Source organism: Heterodontus francisci, chromosome 12 (assembly GCF_036365525.1).
Source record: "Heterodontus francisci isolate sHetFra1 chromosome 12, sHetFra1.hap1, whole genome shotgun sequence".
NCBI lineage: Eukaryota > Metazoa > Chordata > Chondrichthyes > Heterodontiformes > Heterodontidae > Heterodontus > Heterodontus francisci.
In genome coordinates, this window is record NC_090382.1 from 12491623 (window position 1) to 12504462 (window position 12840).

The 12840-nt window shown below is 43.5% G+C and overlaps 1 protein-coding gene across 1 annotated transcript in view; it reads left to right on the forward strand.

Annotated features, from left to right (window-relative positions):
• Window positions 1-12840, forward strand: part of LOC137375758 (G protein-coupled receptor kinase 6-like) — a 157256-nt gene that overhangs the window by 60874 nt on the left and 83542 nt on the right. Inside the window, exons 4-8 of the mRNA XM_068043146.1 lie at window positions 6428-6520; window positions 8689-8752; window positions 8839-8979; window positions 10066-10256; window positions 10729-10766. Of these exons, the coding sequence (XP_067899247.1) occupies window positions 6428-6520; window positions 8689-8752; window positions 8839-8979; window positions 10066-10256; window positions 10729-10766 (527 nt within the window). The remainder of the gene's footprint in view (window positions 1-6427; window positions 6521-8688; window positions 8753-8838; window positions 8980-10065; window positions 10257-10728; window positions 10767-12840) is intronic.

Sequence of the window (12840 nt, forward strand, 5' to 3'; positions counted from 1 at the left end):
CAGAAAGAGCGGAACCTGCTCACAGATACAGAAAAATTGAGAGGGGAAACTGCTCACAGATACAGTAATATTCAGAGGGGAAACTGCTCACAGATCCAGTAATATTCAGACAGCGCTAACTGATCACAGATACAGTAATATTCAGAGAGAGGGGAACCTGCTCACTGATACAGTAATATTCAGACAGCAGATACTGATCACAGATACAGTAATATTCAGAGAGAGGGGAACCTGCTCACAGATGCAGTAATATTCAGACAGCAGAAACTGATCACAGATACAGTAATATTCAGAGAGAGGGGAACCTGCTCACAGATACAGTCATATTCAGACAGCAGAAACTGATCACAGATACAGTACTGTTCAGAGAGAGGGTTACCTGCTCACAGATACAGTCATATTCAGACAGAAGAAACTGATCACAGATACAGTAATATTCAGAGAGTGGGGAACCTGCTCACAGATACAGTAATATTCAGACAGCAGAAACTGATCACAGATACAGTAATATTCAGACAGCAGAAACTGATCACAGATACAGTAATATTCAGAGAGAGGGGAACCTGCTCACAGATACAGTAATATTCAGAGAGAGGGGAACCTGCTCACTGATACAGTAATATTCAGACAGCAGAAACTGATCACAGATACAGTAAGATTCAGAGAGAGGGGAACCTGCTCACAGATACAGTCATATTCAGACAGCAGAAACTGATCACAGATACAGTAATATTCAGACAGAAGAAACTGATCACAGATACAGTAATATTCAGAGAGAGGGGAACCTGCTCACTGGTACGGTAATATTCAGACAGCAGAAACTGATCACTGATACAGTAATATTCAGAGAGAGGGGAACCTGCTCACAGATGCAGTAATATTCAGACAGCAGAAACTGATCACAGATACAGTAAGATTCAGAGAGAGGGGAACCTGCTCACAGATACAGTCATATTCAGACAGCAGAAACTGATCACAGATACAGTAATATTCAGACAGAAGAAACTGATCACAGATACAGTAATATTCAGGCAGCAGAAACTGATCACAGATACAGTAATATTCAGACAGCAGAAACTGATCACAGATACAGTAATATTCAGAGAGTGGGGAACCTGCTCACAGATACAGTAATATTCAGACAGCAGAAACTGATCACAGATACAGTAATATTCAGACAGCAGAAACTGATCACAGATACAGTAATATTCAGAGAGAGGGGAACCTGCTCACTGGTACGCTAATATTCAGACAGCAGAAACTGATCACAGATACAGTAAGATTCAGAGAGAGGGGAACCTTCTCACAGATACAGTCATATTCAGACAGCAGAAACTGATCACAGATACAGTAATATTCAGACAGAAGAAACTGATCACAGATACAGTAATATTCAGGCAGCAGAAACTGATCACAGATACAGTAATATTCAGACAGCAGAAACTGATCACAGATACAGTAATATTCAGAGAGTGGGGAACCTGCTCACAGATACAGTAATATTCAGACAGCAGAAACTGATCACAGATACAGTAATATTCAGACAGCAGAAACTGATCACAGATACAGTCATATTCAGACAGCAGAAACTGATCACAGATACAGTCATATTCAGACAGCAGAAACTGATCACAGATACAGTAATATTCAGACAGCAGAAACTGATCACAGATACAGTAATATTCAGAGAGAGGGGAAACTGCTCACAGAGACAGTAATATTCAGAAAGAGCGGAACCTGCTCACAGATACAGAAAAATTGAGAGGGGAAACTGCTCACAGATACAGTAATATTCAGAGGGGAAACTGCTCACAGATCCAGTAATATTCAGACAGCGCTAACTGATCACAGATACAGTAATATTCAGAGAGAGGGGAACCTGCTCACTGATACAGTAATATTCAGACAGCAGATACTGATCACAGATACAGTAATATTCAGAGAGAGGGGAACCTGCTCACAGATGCAGTAATATTCAGACAGCAGAAACTGATCACAGATACAGTAATATTCAGAGAGAGGGGAACCTGCTCACAGATACAGTCATATTCAGACAGCAGAAACTGATCACAGATACAGTACTGTTCAGAGAGAGGGTTACCTGCTCACAGATACAGTCATATTCAGACAGAAGAAACTGATCACAGATACAGTAATATTCAGAGAGTGGGGAACCTGCTCACAGATACAGTAATATTCAGACAGCAGAAACTGATCACAGATACAGTAATATTCAGACAGCAGAAACTGATCACAGATACAGTAATATTCAGAGAGAGGGGAACCTGCTCACAGATACAGTAATATTCAGAGAGAGGGGAACCTGCTCACTGATACAGTAATATTCAGACAGCAGAAACTGATCACAGATACAGTAAGATTCAGAGAGAGGGGAACCTGCTCACAGATACAGTCATATTCAGACAGCAGAAACTGATCACAGATACAGTAATATTCAGACAGAAGAAACTGATCACAGATACAGTAATATTCAGAGAGAGGGGAACCTGCTCACTGGTACGGTAATATTCAGACAGCAGAAACTGATCACTGATACAGTAATATTCAGAGAGAGGGGAACCTGCTCACAGATGCAGTAATATTCAGACAGCAGAAACTGATCACAGATACAGTAAGATTCAGAGAGAGGGGAACCTGCTCACAGATACAGTCATATTCAGACAGCAGAAACTGATCACAGATACAGTAATATTCAGACAGAAGAAACTGATCACAGATACAGTAATATTCAGGCAGCAGAAACTGATCACAGATACAGTAATATTCAGACAGCAGAAACTGATCACAGATACAGTAATATTCAGAGAGTGGGGAACCTGCTCACAGATACAGTAATATTCAGACAGCAGAAACTGATCACAGATACAGTAATATTCAGACAGCAGAAACTGATCACAGATACAGTAATATTCAGAGAGAGGGGAACCTGCTCACTGGTACGCTAATATTCAGACAGCAGAAACTGATCACAGATACAGTAAGATTCAGAGAGAGGGGAACCTGCTCACAGATACAGTCATATTCAGACAGCAGAAACTGATCACAGATACAGTAATATTCAGACAGAAGAAACTGATCACAGATACAGTAATATTCAGGCAGCAGAAACTGATCACAGATACAGTAATATTCAGACAGCAGAAACTGATCACAGATACAGTAATATTCAGAGAGTGGGGAACCTGCTCACAGATACAGTAATATTCAGACAGCAGAAACTGATCACAGATACAGTAATATTCAGACAGCAGAAACTGATCACAGATACAGTCATATTCAGACAGCAGAAACTGATCACAGATACAGTCATATTCAGACAGCAGAAACTGATCACAGATACAGTAATATTCAGAGAGAGGGGAAACTGCTCACAGAGACAGTAATTTTCAGAAAGAGCGGAACCTGCTCACAGATACAGAAAAATTGAGAGGGGAAACTGCTCACAGATACAGTAATATTCAGAGGGGAAACTGCTCACAGATCCAGTAATATTCAGACAACACTAACTGATCACAGATACAGTAATATTCAGAGAGAGGGGAACCTGCTCACTGATACAGTAATATTCAGACAGCAGAAACTGATCACAGATACATTAATATTCAGAGAGAGGGGAACCTGCTCACAGATGCAGTAATATTCAGACAGCAGAAACTGATCACAGATACAGTAATATTCAGAGAGAGGGGAACCTGCTCACAGATACAGTCATATTCAGACAGCAGAAACTGATCACAGATACAGTAATATTCAGAGAGAGGGGAAGCTGCTCACAGATACAGTCATATTCAGACAGCAGAAACTGATCACAGATGCAGTAATATTCAGACAGAAGAAACTGATCACAGATACAGTAATATTCAGAGAGTGGGGAACCTGCTCACAGATACAGTAATATTCAGACAGCAGAAACTGATCACAGATACAGTAATATTCAGACAGCAGAAACTGATCACAGATACAGTAATATTCAGAGAGAGGGGCACCTGCTCACAGATACAGTAATATTCAGACAGCAGAAACTGATCACAGATACAGTAATATTCAGACAGCAGAAACTGATCACAGATACAGTAATATTCAGAGAGAGGGGCACCTGCATTCAGATACAGTAATATTCAGACAGCAGAAACTGATCACAGATACAGTAATATTCAGAGAGAGGGGAACCTGCTCACAGATGCAGTAATATTCAGACAGTAGAAACTGATCACAGATACAGTCATATTCAGACAGCAGAAACTGATCACAGATACAGTAATATTCAGAGAGAGGGGAACCTGCTCACAGATACAGTAATATTCAGACAGCAGAAACTGATCACAGATACAGTAATATTCAGAGAGAGGGGAACCTGCTCACTGATACTGTAATATTCAGAGAGCAGAAACTGCTCACAGATACAGTAATATTCAGAGGAGAAACTGCTCACAAATACAGTAATATTCAGACAGCAGAAACTGATCACAGATACAGTAATATTCAGACAGCAGAAACTGCTCACAGATACAGTAATATTCAGAGGAGAAACTGCTCACAAATACAGTAATATTCAGACAGCAGAAACTGATCACAGATACAGTAATATTCAGACAGAAGAAACTGATCACAGATACAGTAATATTCAGACAGCAGAAACTGATCACAGATACAGTAATATTCAGAGAGAGGGGCACCTGCTCACAGATACAGTAATATTCAGACAGCAGAAACTGATCACAGATACAGTAATATTCAGACAGCAGAAACTGCTCACAAATACAGTAATATTCAGACAGCAGAAACTGATCACAGATACAGTAATATTAAGACAGCAGAAACTGATCACAGATACAGCAATATTAAGACAGCAGAAACTGATCACAGATACAGTGATATTCAGCGAGGGGAAACTGATCATATATTCAGTAATATTCAGAGAGAGGGGAAACTGATCACAGATACAGTAATATTCAGAGAGAAGGGAAACTGATCACAGATACAGTAATATTAAGACAGCAGAAACTGATCACAGATACAGTAATATTCAGCGAGGGGAAACTGATCATAGATTCAGTAATATTCAGAGAGAGGGGAAACTGATCACAGATACAGTAATATTCAGAGAGGAGAAACTGATCACTGATACAGTAATATTCTGCGAGAGGGGAAACTGATCACAGATACAGTAATATTCAGCGAGAGGGGAAACTGCTCACAGATACAGTAATATTCAGAGAGGAGAAACTGATCACAGATACAGTAATATTCAGCGAGGGGGGAAACTGCTCACTGATACAGTAATATTCAGCGAGAGGGGAAACTGATCACAGATACAGTAATATTCAGAGAGGAGAAACTGATCACTGATACAGTAATATTCTGCGAGAGGGGAAACTGATCACAGATACAGTAATATTCAGCGAGAGGGGAAACTGATCACAGATACAGTAATATTCAGCGAGAGGGGAAACTGATCACAGATACAGTAATATTCAGCGAGAGGGGAAACTGCTCACTGATACAGTAATATTCAGAGAGAGGGGAAACCGTTCACAGATACAGTAATATTCAGCGAGAGGGGAAACTGCTCACAGATACAGTAATATTCAGAGAGGGGAAACTGCTCACTGATACAGTAATATTCAGAGAGAGGGGAAACTGATCACAGATACAGTAATATTCAGAGAGGAGAAACTGATCACTGATACAGTAATATTCTGCGAGAGGGGAAACTGATCACAGATACAGTAATATTCAGCGAGAGGGGAAACTGATCACAGATACAGTAATATTCAGCGAGAGGGGAAACTGATCACAGATACAGTAATATTCAGCGAGAGGGGAAACCGTTCACAGATACAGTAATATTCAGCGAGAGGAAACTGATCCCAGATCAATTAACATTCAGAGCCAGTGTAGGTCAGCGAGCACAGGGGTGATAGAGGAACGGGACTTAGTGCAAGTTAAGAGACGAGCAACAGAATTTTTGATGATCTCGTGTTTATGGAGGGTGCACATGGGACCATGTTGTTGTAATTATGTCTGGAGATAAGAGACATGGGTGAGCGTTTCAGCAGCTGATCAGCTGTGACAGGGGTGCTGTCAGGTGGAGTTAGAGAGGCGAAAATAGGTGGACTTGATGGTTTAGTGGATATACGGTCAAAAACCCATCTCAGTTAAATATGACACCGAGGTAACAAATAATCTGGTTGAGTCTGTGAGCGCCTAGAGAGAGGGATGGAATTGGTGGCGAGGGTATGAAGTGTGCGGGGATTTGAAAGAGAGGGAGTTGGAGTGGGGAGGGTAGCAGAGTGAAGAGGTGTCTCTGATGTACCTTTGTGTCCATCGCATCTGTGTCCCCTGTCAATTTCATACTTGGTATGACTGTCGTGCACTCAAGTTACACATTCCATCCCTCCCACAGATTGGTCCATGACTTTCTCAGTGTGGCTCCGTTTGCTGATTATTTGGACAGCCCCTACTTCAATCGTTTTCTCCAGTGGAAGTATCTCGAGAGGTGAGTGCTCTCCAGTGCAACTGCTTCACTCTGCCTACAACACTTCCTGTCTCAGTGAGTCCGGAAGAGGGTACGGATCCAAAACACAACAACATTCATGTTGGGGAAACAGTCAAATAACCATACAGCGAAAGCACAGTCACCGGAACCTTCTATCTCTGAATATTAATGTATCTGTGAGCAGTTTCCCCTCTCTGAATATTACTGTATCTGTGATCAGTTTCCCCTCTCTGAATATTACTGTCTCTGTGATCAGTTTCCCCTCTCTGAATATTACTGTCTCTGTGATCAATTTCCCCTCTCTGAATATTACTGTCTCTGTGATCAGTTTCCCCTCTCTGAATATTACTGTCTCTGTGATCAATTTCTCCTCTCTGAATATTACTGTATCTGTGATCAGTTTCCCCTCTCTGAATATCACTGTATCTGTGATCAGTTTCCCCTCTCTGAATATTACTGTATCTGTGAGCAGTTTCCCCTCTCCGAATATTACTGTATCTGTGATCAGTTTCCCCTCTCTGAATATTACTGTATCTGTGATCAGTTTCCCCTCTCCGAATATTACTGTATCTGTGATCAGTTTCCTCTCTCCAAATATTACTGTATCTGTGAGCAGTTTCCCCTCTCTGAATATTACTGTATCTGTGATCAGTTTCCCCTCTCTGAATATTACTGTATCTGTGAGCAGTTTCCCCTCTCTGAATATTACTGTATCTGTGAGCAGTTTCCCCTCTCTGAATATTACTGTATCTGTGAGCAGTTTCCCCTCTCTGAATATTACTGTATCTGTGATCATTTTCCCCTCTCTGAATATTACTGTATCTGTGATCAGTTTCCCCTCTCTGAATATTACTGTCTCTGTGATCAGTTTCCGCTCCCTGAATATTACTGTATCTGTGAGCAGTTTCCCCTCTCTGAATATTACTGTATCTGTGATCAGTTTCCCCTCTCTGAATATTACTGTAACTGTGAGCAGTTTCTCCTCTCTGAATATTACTGTATCTGTGATCAGTTTCCCCTCTCTGAATATTACTGTATCTGTGAGCAGTTTCTCCTCGCTGAATATTACTGTAACTGTGATCAGTTTCCCCTCTCTGAATATTACTGTATCTTTGAGCAGTTTCTCCTCTCTGAATATTACTGTATCTGTGATCAGTTTCCCCTCTCTGAATATTACTGTAACTGTGAGCAGTTTCTCCTCTCTGAATATTACTGTATCTGTGATCAGTTTCCCCTCTCTGAATATTACTGTATCTGTGATCAGTTTCCGCTCTCTGAATATTACTGTATCTGTGAGCAGTTTCCCCTCTCTAAATAATACTGTATCTGTGTGTGGTTTCCCCTCTCTGAATATTACTGTATCTGTGATCAGTTTCCCCTCTCTCAATATTACTGTATCTGTGTGTGGTTTCCCCTCTCTGAATATTACTGTATCTGTGATCAGTTTCCCCTCTCTCAATAATACTGTATCTGTGTGTGGTTTCCCCTCTCTGAATATTACTGTATCTGTGATCAGTTTCCCCTCTCTCAATATTACTGTATCTGTGAGTGGTTTCCCCTCTCTGAATATTACTGTATCTGTGATCAGTTTCCCCTCTCTGAATATTCCTGTATCTGTGAGCAGTTTCCCCTCTCTCAATATTACTGTATCTGTTAGTGGTTTCCCCTCTCTGAATATTACTGTATCTGTGAGTGGTTTCCCCTCTCTGAATATTACTGTATCTGTGTGTGGTTTCCCCTCTCTCAATAATACTGTATCTGTGATCAGTTTCCCCTCTCTGAATATTACTGTATCTGTGTGTGGTTTCCCCTCTCTCAATAATACTGTATCTGTGTGTGGTTTCCCCTCTCTGAATATTACTGTATCTGTGTGTGGTTTCCCCTCTCTGAATATTACTGTATCTGTGATCATTTTCCCCTCTCTCAATAATACTGTATCTGTGTGTGGTTTCCCCTCTCTGAATATTACTGTATCTGTGATCAGTTTCCCCTCTCTCAATATTACTGTATCTGTGAGTGGTTTTCCCTCTCTGAATATTACTGTATCTGTGTGTGGTTTCCCCTCTCTGAATATTACTGTATCTGTGAGCAGTTTCCCCTCTCTCAATATTACTGGATCTCGGTTGAGTTACTGTTGTTTTATAATTTGTGTGTGATTTCTTCCTCAGGCAGCCTGTGACCAAGTATAATTTTCGTCAGTATCGAGTGTTGGGAAAGGGCGGTTTTGGTGAGGTGAGTTTTCGAGATGCTCAGTGATGTGAAGGAGGATCTACTTGCTATCTCTGTTTGCTATCTGATTTCTTTTCTTGACCTCTTAGGTCTGTGCATGTCAAGTTCGAGCCACGGGAAAGATGTACGCCTGCAAAAAGCTGGAGAAGAAACGAATCAAAAAGCGGAAAGGAGAAGTCATGACGTTAAATGAAAAAGAGATTTTGGAAAAAGTGCACAGTAGGTTTGTAGTAAGTACTTGGGTTGATTTTATTGTCAAAACTGCAATAGTAAATCTAATGTGTGTTTGTCCAGCCCCGCCCTCCGCTTTCTGCCCCCCAACTTTCTCCCCCCTCCCACTTTCCACCTCCCCCACTCCCCCCCCCCCCCCCGTGTTTCCTGTTCTGTGGGCTTTTTCTGTCTGAGTTCTCAAGGGAAACAGACATAGACTATTCATGTCTCTTAGGAAAGTGTATTACCATTGAATTGCATAAGTTAATGCTAGTTAGTTAGAGATACAGCACTGAAACAGGCCCTTCAGCCCACCGAGTCTGTGCCGACCATCAACCACTCATTTATACTAATCCTACACTAATTCCATATTCCTACCACATCCCCACCTGTCCCTATATTTCCCTATCACCTACCTATACTAGGGGCAATTTATAATGGCCAATTTACCTATCAACCTGCAAGTCTTTTTGCATGTGGGAGGAAACCGGAGCACCCGGAGAAAACCCACGCAGACACAGGGAGAACTTGCAAACTCCACACAGGCAGTACCCGGAATCGAACCCGGGTCGCTGGAGCTGTGAGACTGCGGTGCTAACCACTGCGCCACTGTGCCGCCCCCCTCATCCCATCTTGGCCCCCCTCCCGCACCAATAACAACTTACCAGAGGGATGTGCTGATTCGCTGTCTTCACGAGTTATCAGCGCTCTCTCTTTTAGAAAAAATATCCATTTTGCTCTGATATGGTCATCCATTTCCCCATTGGTCTGGGCTATCACTGGAGATCTCATTCTTTATGCTTTTCTCCGGGAACACGGACTGTGCTGAGCCCCCTCGGTCTGGGCTGTAACTGGAGAACAGGCCTGCCTATGTTCACATTTGATAGGATGTGGTGATCAGAAGCTGATAATTTCAAGCATATGTTTTGCATGTTTAAAGTTGGTGACCTGTGGTTCTGTGCGTGGGTGCGTTTTGTGTGTGTGTGCACGGGTGTGTTTCTATGTGTGTGTGTGTGTGGGCGTGTGTGTGTATTTGCGGGCGGGTGTGTGTGTGTGTGTATTTGTAGGCGTGTGTGCATTTTTGTGACCTGGTTTGTTTGCTGCAGGTCAGTCTGGCCTACGCATATGAGACTAAAGATGCCCTGTGCTTGGTGTTGACCCTGATGAATGGAGGAGATCTCAAGTTTCACATCTATCACATGGGGGAAGCTGGTTTTGAGGAGCAACGGGCTGTGTTCTACACAGCACAGATCTGCTGTGGCCTGGAGCACCTGCAGAGAGAGAGGGTGGTGTACAGGTGAGTGTGCAGTGACATTGATCTTTCATATTCTCCTTTATTGCAATTATCACTTTCTCTGCCTTTTCTCTATCTGTATGTGATTAATTTTGATCACCGTGTTCTGTGCCGTGCCCACTGTGCTCCCTTCCGTGCTCCCTGCCCTGTGTTCTGTGCCGTGCCCCTTGCCCCCTGTGCCGCGCCCCTTGCCCCCTGTGCCACGCCCCTTGCCCTCTGTGCCGCTCCCCTTGCCCTCTGTGCCACGCCCCCTGCCCTCTGTGCCACGCCCCTTGCCCTCTGTGCCGCTCCCCTTGCCCTCTGTGCCACGCCCCCTGCCCTCTGTGCCTTGCCCCTTGCCCTCTGTGCCGTGCCCCCTGCTCTCTGTGCTCCCTGCCGTGCTCCCTGCCCTGTGTTCTGTGCTATGCCCCTTGCCCTCTGTGCCGCGCCCCCTGCCCTCTGTGCTGTGCCTCACTTATGGGCCTTTCTTTTGCAGAGACTTGAAGCCAGAAAATCTGCTCCTGGATGACCACGGTAAGTGAGCAAAACCAGGGGAACTTCACAGCGCAGTGCGTGTATACTGGGCTCCGAGATCTCTCCTCACCCTCCCCATCCCCCCACCTGAGCACACTGACTGTGGGAGTCCGAGGGAAATCACAGCCGGCTGCAAGAGCTGCTTCTCTGCCGGACCCCAAACTGATGCTGCGATGCTCAGGCAGCAGTCATAATCATTTACAGCACAGAAGAAGGGCATTCGGCCCCTTGAGTCCGTGCCGGCTCTCCACGGAACTATCCAGTCAGTCCAACTCCCTGGCTCTATCCCCATAGCCCTGCAGTCTATTTCCTACAAGTGGCCTTCCAGTTTCCTTTTGAAGTCATCGATTGTCTTTGCTTCCACCACCCTGTGGGCAGAGAGTTCCAGGTCATAGAAACCTAGAAAATAGGAGCAGGAGTAGGCCATTCGGCCCTTCGAGCCTGCTGCGCCATTCATTACGATCATGGCTGATCATCCAACTCAGTAACCTGTTCCCGCTTTCTCCCCATACCCTTTGATCCCTTTTGCCCCAAGAGCTATATCTAACTCCTTGTTTTGGCCTCAACTGCTTTCTGTGATAGCGAATTCCACAGGCTCACCACTCTCTGGATGAAATAATTTCTCCTCAACTCAGTCCTGAAAGGTTTACCCTGTATCTTTAGACTATGACCCCTGGTTCTGAACTCCCCCACCATCGGGAACATCCTTCCTGCATCTACTCTGTCAAGTCCTGTTAGAATTATATAGGTTTCTATGAGATCCCCCCTCACTCTTCTGAACTCCAGTGAATATAATCCTGACCGACTCAATCTCTCCTCATACATCAGTCCTGCCATCCCAGGAATCAGTCTGGTAAACCTTCACTGCACTCCCTCTATAGCAAGAACATTCTTCCTCAGATAAGGAGACCAAAACTGCACACAATATTCCAGGTGTGGCCTCACCTAGGCCCTGTATAATTGCAGCAAGACATCCCTGTTCCTGTTCTTGAATTCTCTCGCTATGAAGGCCAACATACCATTTGCCTTTTTTACCACCTATTGGACCTGCATGCTTACCTTCAGCGACTGGTGTATGAGAACATCCAGGTCTCGTTGCATATTCCCCTCTCTCAGTTTATAGCCGTTCAGATAATAATCTGCCTTCCTGTTTTTGCTACCAAAGTGGATAACCTCACATTTATCCACATTATACTGCATCTGCCATGTATTTGCCCACTCACTTAACTTTTCCAAATCACCCTGGAGCCTCTCTGCATCCTCCTCACAGCTCACCCTCCCACCCAGTTTTGTGTCATTTGCAAATTTGGAGATATTACATTTAGTTCCCTCATCTAAATCATTAATATATATTGTGAATAGCTGGGATCTTAGCACCAATCCCTGCGGTACCCCACTAGTCACTGCCTGCCATTCGGAAAAAGACCCATTTATTCCTACTCTTTGTTTCCTGTCTGCCATCCAATTTTTTATCCATCGCAATACACTACCCCAATCCCATGCACTTTAACTTTACACACTAATCTCTTAGGTGGGAGTTTGTCGAAAGCCTTCTGAAAGTCCAAATAAACCACATCCACTGGTTCCCCCTCATCAACTCTACTAGTTATCTCCTCGAAGAATTCTAGTTGATTTGTCAAACATGATTTCCCTTTTGTCAATCCATGCTGATTCTGTCCGATTCTACCACTGTTCTCCAAGTGCTCTGCTATAAAATCTTTTATAATGGATTATAGAATTTTCCCCACTACCGACGTCAGGCTGACTGGTCGATAATTCCCTGTTTTCTCTCTACCTCCCTTTTTAAATAGTGGGTTACATTCGCTACCTTCCAATCTGTAGGAACTGTTCCAGAGTCGAAGAATCTTGGAAGATGACCACCAATACAATTATGGAATTAATGCAGGCAGATGGGATTAGTATAGATAGGCATTATGGTCGGCATGGACGCGGTGGGCCGAAGGGCCTGTTTCTGTGCTGTACAACTCTATGACTCTAATGCATCCACTATTTCTAGAGCCACTTCCTTAAGTACTCTGGGATGTAGATTATTAGGCCCTGGGGATTTATCGGC